At 43.1% G+C, this 17,317-nt stretch overlaps 1 protein-coding gene across 1 annotated transcript; it reads left to right on the top strand.

The window, feature by feature from the left end:
• The first annotated feature begins 15,275 nt into the window (after positions 1–15,275).
• Positions 15,276–16,867, top strand: LOC135375726 (uncharacterized). The gene is made up of 6 exons (XM_064608387.1): positions 15,276–15,339; positions 15,410–15,520; positions 15,573–15,815; positions 16,129–16,300; positions 16,457–16,605; positions 16,692–16,867. The coding sequence occupies exons 1-6, from the start codon at positions 15,276–15,278 to the stop codon at positions 16,865–16,867; spliced, it is 915 nt and encodes a 304-aa protein (XP_064464457.1).
• Positions 16,868–17,317: the final 450 nt, after the last annotated feature.

Below are 17,317 nucleotides of genomic sequence, written 5' to 3'. Positions count from 1 at the left end.
AAGTACAAATTCATCTTACCAGCCAAAATTTCGATATTGTTATATCGCACGCTAATTGAACCGCATTTCAACTACTTCTTGTTTCGGGTACATCCTCGAAACACTCACTCTCCAAACTCTTACTGGTTCAGAAAAACTTTTAGAAAACTTACCTTACCCTAGTCAGACGGCAAACCTAAGCCCGTTAGCGGAACGGCAGTTTCTTCACCAGTTGTCCAACCATCATGTCGAATGACATCGTTCTCTGCCCTGATTTGTTGAAAACATGAGGCGTACGCCTTTTTTGTGTCAATTATGAACTGCATAATTGTGACAAAAAAGGTGTACGCCTCCCATTTGCAACAAATCAAGGCAAAGAACGATATCATTCGAAATGATGGTTGGACAACAGGTGAAGTAACCGCCGTTCCGCTAGCGGCCTTAGGTTTGCCGTCTGACTAGGGCATTATAGACGTACAACGTTAGGCTTGTTCGTAAAACATACTACACCAAAAATTCACAACTTGTATAACTACAGACTTGCTCTAACATATAAGAAAGCCATTAAAGAAAATGACAATGAGTTTCTTGACATGGCAAATTTGAAACGCGTGAGCCACGTCTACAGGGTGTTTCAGTTAAATCCCCGGGCTAAATAATTCGCGAACGGGTGCACCAATCCACGAGCTTTCTTTTTTACAAGTATCTGTCCGATACCACCTACAAGCTGCACACCGTGCGAATGAGTGGGAGGCGCTCATTATTAAAATAAAAATGCAAATGAGTTTCGTAAAAACAGCGTAACTTCTAAAGCAGGGCGCTGTCGGCATTAAAATGGGTACTACCCCTTTTGGGACCTTCAGTGGACACCTTTTAGAGAAAAATCTGCCACCGAAGCGGGTCATTTGTTGCAGTAATTAATTGGTTTCGGTTTACGTATTTTTTTCGCGGCTGGTCGCGGCGAAGCGCAAAATGGCGTATTTCATTGGTGTAATTCATTGGTGTAAGGACGTAATTCATTGTTGGATAAGGGAGTGAAAGAACGTCCTTTTGTGCTTCGCAGCGACAAGCCCCGACAAAAATGCGTAAACCGAAACCAATTAATTACTGCAACAAATGACCCGCTTCGGTGGCAGATTTTTCTCTAAAAGGTGTCCACTGAAGGTCCCAAAAGGGGTAGTACCCATTTTATTGCCGACAGCGCCCTGCTTTAGAAGTTACGCTTTTTTACGAAACTCATTTGCATTTTTATTTTAATAATGAGCCCCTCCCACTAATTCACGCGGTGTGCAGCTTGTAGGTGGTATCGGACAGATACTTGTAAAAAAGAAAGCTCGTGGATTGGTGCACCCGTTCGCAAATTATTTAGCCCGGGGATTTAACTGAAACACCCGGTATAGATGAAAGATGAAAGTCACTGAAAAGGTTAGCCAGCTGTAGGACTCGAACCCGTATACTCGAAACCGTATGAATGTGTGTATGAGTCAGCAAAAATGTAAGAGTAAAAGGAGGATGAGTGAGGGAGAGTGACTGGTTTGTTCCGCGTCTATAGCTATCGCAATCCTTGTACATACTCTTTTTTCCAATGTAGGACTTCCTATGGCTTTCAAACATTGCAGTACAATCTAAGTAAGCGGCTAAATACATTTGACAATGACCTTGCCAAAATATCCAAGCGTGAATTGTTACTCCATTTTTGTGCATTAGAATAATGTTTCTCGTTGTTTGGCCACTTCTTCTTTCCTGTTGAGCCGAATTTTTAGAACTTTCTACTTTGCTTTACTCACCGAACTTTTAGTTGCGGTGCGAAAACCTTTGGGTTTACTGGTAACTAGAGTGTAAGTTACAAATTATTATGTTATCATGTTTGTATTATCATGTATTATCAGTGCCATGAATTATGTCTTCAGTTGCATATACAGGGTGTCCCAGAAAACGTGTCATTGAATTATAATAAAAAAACTACGCCACCTAGAATCATGCGGTCAACAGCATTTGTTCTTATTAGGTTTTTGCCACCTTCTAATGTGAATGTCATGTACTCCAAGTTTAATTATGCAAATATTTGCGAACTGAACTCGGAAATTTGCCAAGTAAAGGTCACTTTTTTACCGCACCAATATGAAGAGCGTGCCGAATTCACTCAAATTCATGATAATTCACAGTCATATTCACGAGCTATCCCATCGGAAAAAATAGCCGAATATCATGCTTTTCGGAGCACCGGACCATAGCGCGCGATGTCTTTCTGAGCGCAATCGCTCGCAGTCCGACGAAAGGAGGTTCCGAAGCCAGCCCACAGAGTGATAGTAGAATAAGTAACAGTTCCCAAAATTGGGAGAGGGAAAGCATTATCCAAGCGAAAGTCGGACGTGATAAGCCGTGTCTGTTTTATCTCTTTCTGCGATGTCGGGGAGGGCTGTTTTTCCAACCTCCTTTCGTCGGACTGACAAAGATTGCGCTGAAAAATTCATCGTGCGCTATTCTGTGCGACCTCCGTAGAGCATGATGTTCGGCTATTTTTTCCGATGGGATAGCTTCTGAATATCCCTGTCAATTATCATTAATTTGACTAAATTAGACACGCTCTTCACATTGGTGGGGTAAAAAAGTGACCTTTACTAGGCAAATTTCCGACTTAAGCTCGCAAAAATTTACATAATTAAACTTACGTTACACGACATTCACACGAGGAGGTGGCAAAAACCCAGTAAGAAGAAATGCCATTGACCGCATGACTCTAGGTGGTGTAGTTTTTTTATTATAATTTAATGGGTTACATCCCATTTCGCCTATTCCCATTTTGCCTAACCCGGATTATCGGATTAAAGAGGCGGGAGGGGTAACAGCCGTTAGGCGAAATGGGACTGCCGTGCAATCTCATTAGGCAAAACGGGACTGTCGGCAAGCGGGCGTTACTTACACGCTCCGACCCGATGATGACGTGTGCAAGAAATGAATGTGCTCGTCGGACAACTACCTTACGTCGTCCGAAACAAAGACCCTTTACATTTGCAAATATAACGTGTAAATATAATGTACAAATATAACAAAAACATTTTACAAACATTTTACATAGTGACTCCTGATGGACAGCATGACGAATGAAACAAGGCTTCGAGCCATGTTCAGTGTCACCTGAGCGATGTTAAATATGGAAACTGGTGTCACTATAGTCGTGTTTAATTTAACTCTTTTTTTTTTTACTTTCGTGTTAGCGCCGCGAAGCTATGGCGACGGCGAGGTGGCTATGAGCGAGATGTGGCTATATAGAGATGAGAGGTGGCTATGAGCGACGTACAGATGAGGACAGATGGAGACAGGACAGCAGGAAGGAGTGGGGGGATAGGGGGTTAATATGTGTCTTGGGCAGACTTCAGGGGGAACTGTGCCGGTATTCGTCTCGAAAGTCTTCGGAAAACCAAGGGAAAACCTCAGACAGCACAACCGGTGGTAGGATTCGAACCCACCGCCTCCCAGTTAGCACGACACCACCGAGCGAGACGCCTTAACCCACGTTCAACCTAACTACCGTATTTTCCGGTGTATAACGCGCGCGTTATTCGGTAAAAAGGTGCTCTGAAGAGGGCCTGCGCATTATCTAACGGTGGGAGTTATACACGGAAATATATTCCGACAGGAATTCCTTTTCTGGTCGGTGTCGTACAAATTCTAGTCTCCTCCAGGGTGTGCTGTGAATTTCTCCCAAATCACTTAGGGTCAGTTGAAAAAGCCGGCGTAGGGCGTTGGAATTAAAAAAAAGTTGTGATGCTACTTAAGAATGTCATTGAGCAGTCAATAATTCAGAATGGTGAACGGGACATGATGTCGTACCTCGATGACATCTAATGCATATTGAGTAGAGCTGCAAATTTGGAAGAATTTTGAAGTGCAGAAAACAAAGCTGCCCTTTTAATTTAAAAAAAATGTAAATAAAAACTATGTTTTCACTCTTGCACAGTCTATATTTGTGAACCAACAGATGAGGGAAGAAACCCTAGTGTAATATGAATTATAAATACAGACCTCATGCTTCAGTGAAACCAACAAGGTTGCATGTAAAGTTATATGAAGATCCGAAATTGACTTTTGGCAGCATGCCAGAGGACCGCCTTCTTTCTTACGTAACACTGATTAGTAGGCGAAGTGGGACTGTCTGCAGCATAGATTAGGCCAAATGGGACCCCCTGCAGTTCGAGGTCGGTGAACCTGCTAAGGGATGGCGAGATAATCTGCTAAGAAGCATTAGGCAAAATGGGAATAGGCGAAATGGGAAGACACGATTTAATGACACGTTTTCTGGGACACCCTGTATGTATTGTTTTAGCTGATGGCGGGTGACTGAGGCCTCTGTGAAGTCCCTTACAGACTTTTTTGCCTCAGCCTCCCCTTCACTTGTCTTTGTGAAGAAATAAATAAAAAAATTAGAAATAATAATAATATGGTACGCCAAGCACTTGATTGCGTTGAAGTGGCTGGCACGATGTGCTATAACTCACAAATGTGTGCCTCCTTTTTGGTTTCCCTGAACCGCACCCAGCTGCTGCTCTCTCGCACCGCTTTCCACACTGTCACGCGCACCTGTCATTCTCTTTTCGGTCTCCCTGACGTGGAGAGGCGAGGAGGTTTTTGCCAGACGGACACGGGCGGGGGGGATTATTTCCAAAAGAAAGGAAAAGAGAGATAAAAGGGGAATAAAGGTCAGCAATGCAGCACTCCGGCTTGCTATTCTCCGAACAAAAAATAAATAAATAAATAAAAATACAAGTAGTAAGGGGGGTGAGAATCACAGACAATGGGATTCAGAGATATGGACCCCTGGACCCTGCCCTGAGTCCTTCGGGTATCTTTTCCCAGGCGGCGCGTGTGCGGAGGGTTGTCCGCGAGGTTATAACATGCATAGACATGCAAAGAGGAGCCATACACAAAGAGTACAAGTTGAAATATATTTATTAAGGGTCAGATATGCCGATTTTGAAGTGCCGCAGAACTGAGCGATACTCGCGCTGTGTGTTCATTACCGAACACTGAATATGTGTGCGAAATATCTTGCTCCAACTGTTCGTAGTTTTTTAGAAAACAGTTTTTTAGTTCCCACGCCCGTCCGTCAGACCGTCGGCAAACCCTGCGCACGGGCGCACCGACGTCACTGTTCTCGGTTTGTCTGTCTTTGGCTTGACCGCTTGGCTTCTTTCGTTTCGTCCTCTGTGCATCGTACATAAGCGAACAGCTGTTAGGTTGTTGCTAAGCCGAAAACAAAGCATGTGAATATTTTTTTTTTTGGCACGGCGTCGTTTGCAAAGTGCACTTCCTTGTTCTGACCTTGCCTTTTATGGGCTGGAGCGATATGATACGTGATATGCCACGGCGAAGTTGTCGAAGATGCGACGGTGCTACGCTGTTAGAACAATTCATCGGAGCATTCAAGTGTTACCTATTATAAGCTGCCAAAAGACCAAGCAGTGCGAAGCTCTTGGCTGACTGCCTGCTAATTTCCACTGCAAGAATTTCGTCCACGAATGTTATCATAGGTTACGCGCGACTCCAGAGGCAATTTGGAATCTCGGCACGAAATCGCCTGATGAAAATCTGAGGTGCCCGACGCACAACATTTTGAACGTGCCACGGAGGATCAAGGCAAAAAACGAGAGCAGAAAAGGTAAGTCGAGGTTCAGATATAAAAAATAGCAAGCTTAATGAATCGATTGTGCAGCTGTCCTACTGCGCTTACTCTGATATAACCACGATTAACAACACAATAGTACTGATAATCTAACTTCTGAATTATCACAGGTGCACGCTGAAGGCGGAAATGAAGCATGATCTGGCTTGCATCTGGTGCATGAAGAAATTGCTGACACGTTAGTTGCAGTCTACCTCCACCAACAGGTATGACAATGTGATGTTATAATTTGAGTATTCACCTATGTTCAAATTTTCATGTGCACTCGCATGCAGACATCTTGACACCACTTTTAAACCTGCCCTCAAAGTTACAACCTGTGCTTTCAGGGTGGAAAACAAAGGTCGCAATTCCGATTAACTGCTATCTCCCAGTTCAAGCACTTTTGCTCTCTTGGAGCGCGCAGCTCAGAGCTTAGAGGCCAGGCCAGTGCACTTCAGAAAGTGCAGTAAGGCAGTTGTAACGGCCCACTGTTGGTGCTGAGGCACAGGGCCAAGAAGTGCGGCCAGCGTGAGCTGGTTGTGCCCGAAACGTTCGAGGCAGCGGAAAAGGGTATCGCGATGGTTGGTGTACTTGGGGCAGGTCAGCAGGAGGTGTGATGTGTCCGCAACCACTTCGCAAGCATCGCAGAGGGCCGAGATCTGCCTCCCCATCATGCGCTGGACCGGTGGCGTGTATGCCAAGTTGAGGCGCAGTCCGTGGAGGAGTGTCTCTTGTGGTCTTTGGAGACGTCGTGGTGGGGAGAACTCCACCGCCGGGTCGATGGAGCGAAGGAAGTCATTGGAACGGGCGGATTCTATTTTTTTTTCCTTCCCTTCTTTCTTTTCGTTTTTGTTTTTCCTCCTTTTTACGGAGACTCACCTCTTCCTCTTCGTCCTTTCCTTTCTATTTATTCTTCGTTTTCTTTTTATTTTTTTTAATGGAATAGCATGCCGACCTTGGTCTGGCAGACCTTTCCTTTCAATAAATATATATTCCCCCCCCCCCCCCCCCCACTTTTGCTCTCTGGACACTGGTTCCTGTGGATGGGGTGTTACAAGCTTCACTGTCTGATATAGAAGCTACGTTACATTAGTTCAGTTAATTTGTCTTTTGCACATTTGTGTTACTGTTAGCTGGATTACTGTTGGACATACAATCCTTTGACACACCGAAGCTGAGGTCGCCTCTGATAACGTTTTAGAATTTTCAGTGTCATCAACGTTCATTGAGGAAGGTGCCTTTACTATCTGTGAATCTTTAATTGAAGAATAGCCCAGAATTCATGTTAACATTGTCTACTCTTTTTAATTCACTGTCTGTGTTCTGAGAGCTAAGAAAAATGGAAACTATTTATTTGTCACAACTTCACACTGGATGTGGTACTGGCTTGACATGTAAGCTAAAATACCTGGATTCTACAATAATTGTGCTCAACTTGGTGCATTACCGTGGGCAATGCCACATTCACTACATTTTTAGTGGGTCCGGTGCACAAATACTGTGTGCATACTCCATACATACATACTGTTCGATAGGCAAAAATACCTGAGCAGTGCTGTGTAGTCTTTTTACCCAAAGTCCATACTCTTACTGCAAAGTCACAGTACGTAGAACAGCAATGTGCAGGTATGCTGCGATAGAGATTCACAACAGAAAGAAGACTGTTGAGAGCATCTAAATTTGACTGAGACGAGACTTTCGTGCACAAGGCTGCTCTTGTTAATGTCTAACATGAAGTTACAAAATCCCAGAATATATAAAACATGTTGTAATGTAGAGAGCGAGGGTTGGTACAGACATAAAAATAATTATACAATCATATATAATAAAATAAAAAGGGGGTACAACTCCCCCCTCAACTCAACTCGACAACTCAATAACTCTACTTATTCTCTACCTTACAACATGTTAAATATTATGGAATTTTGTAACTTGATGTTAGACCTCAAGAAGTACAGCCTTCTGTGCGAAAGTCTTCTTTCTGTTGTGGACAATCATTATGCAGTAAATACGACTATCCATTTCTTGTCATTAAATGCTTTTTCTTTTTTTTTCTTTTTCTGCAGTGATGAGCATCCATAAGGACATATGCCAGAAAGGGAGTCTCTTTGGGATGACAAACCCTCATCACCTCATGAGGATACAATGGTTGACGAATGGTTCTCAAGTACATCGAAACTTCAACAAATAATTCATGAAAAAGCCAGTCAGTGCTAGCACCAGGAATTGAGCGTGAACCGTCCTGCTACCAGTCAGAGATGTTACATTTCAGGCGCTCATTGACTTTTGGTGAATCACTTGTTGACTCTGTCCCAAGGTGGAGCTCGCCACAGCTGATTTGCCTATCTGTTAATGTTGTGGCCTGTGTTGCGTTTTTCTCTTTGTGTGTTCCAGACTCAGAACGGTTAATTTGGATCAGGTCAGGTACGTTTCATTTAGACATGGCAAACATAAAGTGGTGTTTCTCAACACAACTTAGCAGTGGCCTTCATGCATTACTGCTACGACCATTAAGCGTGAATGGAAAGCTGCACATTACGCATGATGTAAAACCCCAAGACTAGGGAACACGAAGGGACAGACACAAACACGTCCCTTTGTGTTCCCTAGTCCCGGGGTTTTACATATGCATCATCTTCACCAGCTCGCTTGCGTCCTAGCCATTTTTTTCTGAACATTATGTTCACTCTACTTTTATCGTGTGCTATATAATCTTGTTCAAGTTCTGTCAAACGACGTGTAATGCTATAAAAAAATTCAGTACACTGTTTATGTGGGTTGAATGGTAGCGCATGAATGCAGGAAGGGAACTGTCATGTTATGGCAAGTGTTTATGTATTGTACATTTAACTACTAATTTTATTGGTTAGCTTTCGCCGGCGTATCATGTCAAGCCATGTTATATTAATTTGGAACATGTCCTTCTTAGTAGCCAGAGCAGCTGATACACAGTGAGAACATAGCCCATGTGTGTTTGTCTTTTCCACAGCAGCCCTTGGGTTTCCTCCCTGATGGCTACACATGTCAGGGATGGGTTTCAGAACCTGTAGTTCCCGCCAAGTGTGAATTGCTTTTCAGGGGATCATCACGCTGGCAGATGAAACATATGGTTTAAATTATTTGCAGGACAGGAATTGCGTAGCTTCACACAAATACTACTACTACGACGTAAGAGCTTTCAAATCTAGCTTTTTTGTGTTCCTGACATTATCGCACGAGATGTGGTATCCACTATGATCTTTTATATGGGGGGCATGTTCAGTGCAATCAACAGATGCTATTTACAAATCTGTGTTTTCTACTGTGTTGAAATGGGGTAGTTTGTATCTGAGAGCCATAGTGAAACACAGGCAGCCAAGGACAGACTTTTGATGCCCTCGGGAAACATGACAACACATTGCAGGGACTCTGGATGCTGCCTAAATTTCCAGAACACACAGCTCAAGGCAGCGGTTAAATAACAAGTGGTTAGAGAAATCCAAGACAGTTGCATGTGTAAGCAGTCCGCTGTTGGATTTGCTTCTGTCTGAGATACGTTATCTCAAAGGGAACGCACGGACGCACTCAGAATGATACTAGGGCTGCCTGTGAAATAGAATGAGGAGAGGGGAAGATATATAACCCTTTTTTCTTGTCTGTTATTCTATTGGTTAAATTGTCATTTGCTTCGCAGCATATATGTGTATATACCAGAGTCTGTTAATAAATATATCAGTTTAGAGCTAGCAGTCGCATTGCAGATGTCTCATCCTGTCCTTGGCTGCTTGAGTTTCACTATGGCCATGCTTGCTATTGCAAAAACAGAAAACAAAAAAAGACAATAGAAAAACACGAAAAGAGCGACCTAAAAAGCTCCCTGTTCTAGTGCTCACATGGAGGCAATGCAATGAGGTAACATGTTCCATTCATGAATTGTGCATAGTAGTACATATCACAACGGCAACCGATTATTCAGATTTTTCTTGAAGTACTTTGTTTTTTTTTTTTAGCTTTGTTTGCACAGTCTATTATTGGAGCTTTATGTGATTCCCCTCTTGAGATACTTTAAGATTGCTGATGCTGTGCAGTTTGTTAATTTTGAAACTGTACTGTGCTGAGGTACAAAAACAGAATTGTCATATCTGCATTTGAGCACATAGGAATAATTTGTAAGTACTTTCCTTGTTGACATTAATATTTGCACCAGGTCACAACATTGTTGATTGATGGAAAATGTAAATAAATATATTTATTTGCTTGCCAAACAATGCACAAATGTCTTCTTTTCTAGTGAGATATTCCCAGTTCACCAGAAATAAATATGGAAAAGTTCAAGGGGCACAATGATGGTAGAGTCTAGCGGTGCTTTTTGCCACTTCACATATATTCACTGTTATTCGTGTGCACATGCAGATTCCCGGATGGGTACGAAGCGGGAAATAGGAATAGGAAGGTAGAGCATGCGCATAAAAAATTTCGTATGCAGCCACACATATGGTTCAGAAGATTAATTAGATGATGTCCAAGCATATATAATTGTGCTTCATGTGCAATGGGTATGCTAACGGATTGCTTCCATGCAGACTTGTACGTATTTGGAGTATTGTATTTAAAATACTGTATTTTAAATACAGTTTGCGGTATTTTGTTACTCTACTCAATACTTTTTGTTTTGTGTATTTGTACTCTATTTAAAATACATTTTATGGTATTTTCTACTCATTACTCTAATTACATATTTTGGATATCCCTCTCAAACTTTCTGTGTCTCGTCTTTCCATTATCTTGCTTGTTCAGTGGAAATTCCCTGAATCCCTCGTACTTGACCCGGACATTGGCCCTTCTTGGAAGTCTCCATTTAGAGATCTTGCCCCGTATGTACTAATCCTGGGCGGGTGAGAGTTCTATTGTGTGTGCCCTGACATGGTAACGCCGAATTCTGACCTCGCCGAGCAGGGTCCTGCTAGAAGTTTGATTTGTTCTGGGTCACATATACATAGTGGAGTTATATGATATCTCTTTGTCATCTTTTTGGGACTTGTGTTTAGATGACTCCTATCACACAGGGACGGCTTGCGTAGTACGCGGGTTTTAGGTGATTCATGTCACATTACGGCGACTCGCCGCATTGACCAGTGACTGGTGACTTTTTGCGTTCAATGATTAATATGTAGTATCTTAATTGTATTTCAAATACTTTTTTAAGTATTTCGTACTCTATCTTAATTACTTTAATTGCCGTGTATTTATACTCTATCTTAATTACATTCTAACGTCAGTATTTATTATCTTATCTTAAATACATTTTTGAGTATCTTGTACATGTCTGCGTTCCATGAAGCCTTTTTATTTGTTTTTTATAAATTATTTTTATAAATGTGATTTTTTATTTTATATAAAATTTAATATTACATATTGTATACTTAAATTTTTATAAATTAAAAACTCAAGTTACACGGCCCCTGTAGGAGTGCCCTTTTTAAATGGTTTGGTAACGTGTCTCTAACTGCAAAGGTAATAGGCCATTGAGAATGCTGCAGACAAGGTTGCAACTTACATATTGCTTATCATGTCCTACATACAAAGTGATTTGTACAATAATTCCTGAGCACGGAATTAATTCCGAGGCTGGCCAGTGATGTCACCCAGGACGACAAGTCACATAATTGCCTCTAACACTTTTACACCCCATGGGCTGAGTTGTGAATTGAAAGAGCACTCTACAGAAGGATAAGGTGCACCTGATTTCTAGGATCTATGCTATGCCCTAACTCTTCAGACGCCACATTTCTAAAAACACCATTCCTAAGGGGCAGTATGTGCTCTGGTACTTCTTTTGCGTCTGCATAGTGTGCAACCACATGGCTACTGGAGCTTTCGTGTGCATGTTTTTGTGCGACGGTGCTCATTACGAACAATATCCAGATGTTAGACATAAAATGCAGTAGTTTGTAGCGTGCCACACAACGCAGCGTGGGGGTGTGATTCCAAGAAAGCTTCTGGAAAATGTACAGAATCCCACAAAAAGTTTCAAATGTGATTTGTATTTCGTTTTACGTCTCTCGTCGTTACATACCATCGTCGACGCTGTTGCACATTGATAAATCGTACGTAAAACTTGTCCCATAGCAGTATGCGGTTTCTCAAATACATAGCACAATTTTTTCCTGCAGGAATAAAACGCTGTCGGCATTTTCTTGCTAACACGGCTGTCGAAACGTCAGTCTCTACAATGGGCAAGTGCTGTAAAGGGGCTAACGCAGACGCGACTTGATACAAATTGTACGTGCTCACAAAACACAAACGACGAATTCCAGTCACAACATCGCACAGAGGTTGGTTCGCGAATGAGTTCGCAGCTGCTGCACTGTTTACTTATCGCAGAACGGTGGAACCCGGCTCTCCGCCATCTTCAAGCACAGATACGTGAAGCCGCGAGAAGCCGTACCTGAAATCCACTGACGAGTACGAAGTCGCGTACACGTCACAATGCCCGTTCGGGTGCATCTACGTCATAAAAATGGCTGCGCCCATGTGTGTTTCGGAATGAATTATCTATTTTTTTGACATGGTACTGTACCGAACTGAGAGAATGAAGGTGCATTTTGGGGGGAGCTGGATGTGGTCTTTAAGAATATCACAACCGTTTCGACTATTTGGGATATCGGCATACCTGACCTTTAAAGGGGCACTAAACTGATATAAAGGCGATGTTATTTGCGTCTCTAAATGTTCTATAGCCGTTGATGAATGTTTCCTGAAATTGTTGTGGTCAACAACGTCACACTGACCGAGTAATTACAAAACACGTCGTGCACTCTTTTCTAAGAGATGCCCCGCCCTCCGGGTTTCTCAACAATGCCGACTACGTCATATTGACGTTTCGCTCGAACCGCCAGTGGCATTTCTTCGTTTTTTAAGAGCGTCTTACTGTAGTGCTCTCACATTATGTTTATGAGGAATCTTCAGATGAAATCAATTCATCTTATACCTCTTGCAGCATCCCCCGGGAACCCACCGGAACTAATTTTATATGCCGCACTATATCTTCAACAACGAAACCACTCCGCTGTGGCGCACGCATGTCCGGCAATGATGCCGGTGAAACTTCCGACTCTCGTTTTCCCTTCTGTGCGGCAGTACTCTCGATTGTTCGTGTTCGTAATTTCGGTGCATCGTTTATCCCAGTCGTTTTATGTAATTAGTTTTCCTTGATCTTCTTTTGTATTGTGTCTCTGTTTTGTTTCTGCTGGTGTATTTTGTTGTAAATGTAGACACTTGTACATATAAAACTTGGACTGCATCATGCCACCGACTTGTATGGTGACAACTTGCCCGCGGGCAAGTTGTATTTAGACGGGCGAAGAACCAGCCTGCAGGTCTCCGTTTTCACAAAGTGCCGAACGACGAAGTCAGGAGAAAAGTTTGGATCCAACTTTCCGGTCAAGCGAATAACAGTGAGAACTTGCCCGGAGTTCCGTACGTTTGCCAGGAACATTTCGCTGTGCGCGCATACCACATGAGCATCACGGACCCGGTTAGCAGGCGACTTCGACCAGACGCAGTACCTTCCCTTCGCCTTCCATTCCATGACCCTGAATTTCCCTCAAAACGGCGCTCAGCTCCAGTAAGTATATTTTGCAAGGTACTACGAACACGTTGCTTAGAAACTCAAAACAGCGTATTGTGAATATTGTCTATTCATAAAAACATACAGTGGAATTAAGCTACCTAAGCGGGTCGAAGCAACAGTGTGATGAATTAATACGGAAATTTTATCATGAAGGTAGACACTGCACTACAGCCCAGGCAAAACATTCCCCTGCCTATTTGTGTACCCCTCGGACACCCCAATGCTACAAACAGCAACAGTACTGTGCAACAGCATCCTAACGTTCATCCGCCAAGTAGAGCACGGGTGAGAACAATATGCGCTGCTTGACGAAAATGTCAATGGTCTTTTGAACTGCTTCGCAGATGCCGCAGCAGACATCAAACTTTGGCCCCATTGGTGTCCCACTGCCTCCTGCACAAACGGTTAGTAACTATTTATATGTCACTTATGCTATTGTTTGTGCATGCTTGTAATTTGTGACAAATTGTCGTGTTTGTATGATGTGTGCATTTGCTTTTTTTACACAAGCACTGAAGCAGCAGCATAGCGCGAAAAATGTTTTGGGAGGAGGATTTCAGGGGGAGGTTTGAACCCCCAAACCACCACCGTGCCTATGCCACTGCACTGAACTGCAAGGGAAAGATAAAGTTGAAAGCCATGCATTACTTTTCAGGTCTGTTGCCATCCTAACCGTGTCTGCTGCACATACTCAGTCAAGGGCGACCGTTGCAGTGGTAAGTTGTGTCTCAACTTTGACAACAACAGTATTCCAATAAAATTGCCTTTTCAGAAGCAAAGTGCCACTGTTTCCACCCAGACCGAAACTTTTGTTATGCATCGTTCTGTTTGTGAGTGCTCTTCAAGTTTCGTTTGCATGTTTTTTTCATTGGTTTTCAACAGGGAGCGTACTACAGCAACCAATAAATTTTACTTTCCAGACACGCAATCAGACAACTCTGTAAAAATACTTCATGACCAACAGTGCCAAACTGATCCATTTATACCACCAGCCCAGGCTCAGTCGACAGAAGTAGCTAGCAGACAGGCTCAATCGATAGGTACAGATACGGAAGACATGTTGATGTCTGATGAAGTAGACTCTGATGACTGCTATGCGCCATCTGAAGAGGCAAGCAGCAGGTGAGTTTTTGACAACTTGTATCAGACGTCGTTCCTTATGCCACATGTTTCCTAGTGAGGACGATATATCTGAAGCAGTGCATGGGCCACCTGAACAGAACAGGAGGTTCATTGTTTCTGAAAGCTGCCTCATGGAGTTGTTCCGGACCTGCCCAGCATGCTTTGCAACGTGTTCCAACAAAGTCCTTCCTCAGGGCACGCGGGTTACCATACAGAGCAGATGTCAACATGGCCACCTCCGTTCATGGAGTAGTCAGCGACTGATAAATGGGAGGCCAGAGGGAAACCTCACGCTGTCTGGTGCCATGTTTTTCTCAGGTGTCAGCGTAGCCCTCGTACTCAGAATGTTGAAGCACGCTAACATTCAAGCCTTTAGCCTCCAGACCTACTACAAGTACCAGCAGCACTTCTTGTACCCAGCTGTTGAGAAGGTCAGTTCGGGACAAGTTTTTTTGGATGGGTTTCTCACTCTCAGACTTGTGCTGACGTCACTGGAAACTTTATGTGTATTGCTTTGTTATGTCTGTATGCTGGACAGTGGTTCTTTTTATTATGCTATTTATTTACTTATTTATTTGTTTTTTGCCAGGTGTGGTTGCATGAGCAAAGTGAGCTGATTGAACAACTGAAAGGCCAGTCAGTTGATGCATCTGGAGACGGGAGATGTGACTCGCCAGGGTTCTCCTCGAAGTTTTTGACCTACAGCGTACACATTGACCAAATTAACAAGATAATACAGTCTATACAAGTACAGCTGGGTGAAGTAAGTACTTGTTGGTAGTGCAAGATTGGATAATGGAAAGAAAAACTTCTAATGATTAATTGCTTGCTTGCATGATAGATTATAGAATTAAAATGCTTTTTTGTTTGTTCTTCGTGTTGTAGTCTGAGTGGACAATGGCGAGTGTGCAGATGGAGAAAGAAGGCCTTATTAAAAGCCTTGCATTCCTGAAAGAGCAAGGTGAGCACATTTGCATCATGAAATTTTGTGGGCCCTGCTACACGCAGCATTTTGGGTTCCTGTCTTACAGGGATAAAGGTGAAATCCTTCACCACTGACCGCCACCCCGCCATCAGGAAGCACATGCAGGTTCATGAGCCAGACATCACACACAACTTTGATATCTGGCACATCTCAAAAAGTAAGTTATCTGCACCTGCAGTTGCAATTTTAATCATGGTACGCAATTTCAGGTGTGAAAAAGAAGCTGACCAGTGTTAGCAAAAGTGCCTCCTGCCGAAGCCTCCAAGGGTGGATCCAGGGCACATCCAACCATTTGTATTGGTGTGCCAGAGCAGGTGGTGGTAATGGCCAGATGGCAGTTGACGCCTGGCTCAGTATTCAGAACCATGTCATCAATGTGCACGATGGACATTCCGGCACATACCGACGTTGCCTACATGAACCCATCACCAATGGAGACTGGCTCGACCCTGGTTAGTTTGAGCAAGCTTCGTAAGACGTTTTTATTGTGAATAACCCTGTCACTTTATCATATGCACTAATTGATTTGCAGGAGCAAAAACACAGAGGAAGAGACGACACAATGAACAGTGCAGTGGAGCATGTGTTCGTCGTGTCATCGTCTCTTCCTCTTCACATTTTTGTTCCTTCAACACAGCATCTGTCTTGACAGGCCCATGTTTTCTTCTTGTGAAACTAATGGATTTCTTAGTCAGCCAATATTGTTACAAATTATTTGTTCATTTATCATACATCATATTGATAACAGAGCAATGCACTCTTTAGATTTACAAGCATATGTGAAGTTCAGGGATATCACAGGAGACAAACGGCTTCTGAAGGATGTGGCACAGATGTCACCGAATACCCAGACATATGCACTTGAGTCCTTCCACAGTCTGCTGATTCGCTTCGCACCGAAGTCAGTTGCATTTTCCCCCGAGGGGATGCTTGCCAGGTGAGTATCTTTTGTTTGCACATGGCTGTGGATGGCACATGGTGAAACAAAAAGAAACATGCACATGATATTGTACCAAAAGAAGAAATGTGCATTAAACCAGCCACATGCACGAATTAATTTGGCAGATGGTTACAAATGTTTGGTTCTCAATAGGACAAGGTTGGCGGTTCTGCACTTCAATGAAAATTCAGACCGCTGCCAAGCAGAAACCCTTGATGGAAAGCAGCGATGGAAAGTCAAGTGCTGCAAAGCGAAGGGAGGACAGCAAGTTGCATGTCCTATAAAGACCGCACCAACTTTCCGTACGTATCAAGTGACCATTGGCTTCTTCATGTCCAACTTTTCCTAAATGTAGCATGCTGCTAATCTTTTTTAATTTTTATGCCAGGTTACGTCACAAAGCTAATGGCCCAAGCTGAAGTGGAGTCTAGGACATGGACATCCTTCACTTCTGCCAAGAAGAATAAGATCCCAAGGTCATTCCCAGCACCGATGAGCCATGCAGGGCCAAGACTGTCGAAAGAAGTAGTTGTAGCTTCTCGTGTTTCCCGATTGTCTAGGTGAAGGGCAACCACACTGTGAGAAAACGAGGAGCACGAGGGGGGTAACATTCTTACATTTTCACTCTACCTTGCTCCCTGCATTTGCCAAATAGCTCCCTCACTGTAAATATTGTTACTCTCCCTTCTTGTCCAAATTTAACCAGTAAGTGAAAAGTAATGTTACCCTCTTTCTCGTACGGAGACTTTTGAATTATGAACTCATGTACAGTACAGCCATTCAGATGTTGTCTGTCTCCAGCCATGGCTGCCAGCAATATGATGGCACGGCATACAAGTTGCTTAGACGCAATCATCCTCTGTGAGGGATGATGTGCGGAATGTCATTGTGCGGGTTTTTTCACTATGAGGCTGATTCGTCACAAGCTGAGATTTCAAGGATTTTACATGTACCATGCTGACTGTACTGAGCTTTGTACTCTGTGTCGGGTCTTCGTATTCATATTCTAGCTTT

The sequence above is a fragment of the Ornithodoros turicata genome, unplaced genomic scaffold (genome assembly GCF_037126465.1).
Source record: "Ornithodoros turicata isolate Travis unplaced genomic scaffold, ASM3712646v1 ctg00000917.1, whole genome shotgun sequence".
NCBI lineage: Eukaryota > Metazoa > Arthropoda > Arachnida > Ixodida > Argasidae > Ornithodoros > Ornithodoros turicata.
This window is presented reverse-complemented; position numbering and strand designations above follow the sequence as displayed.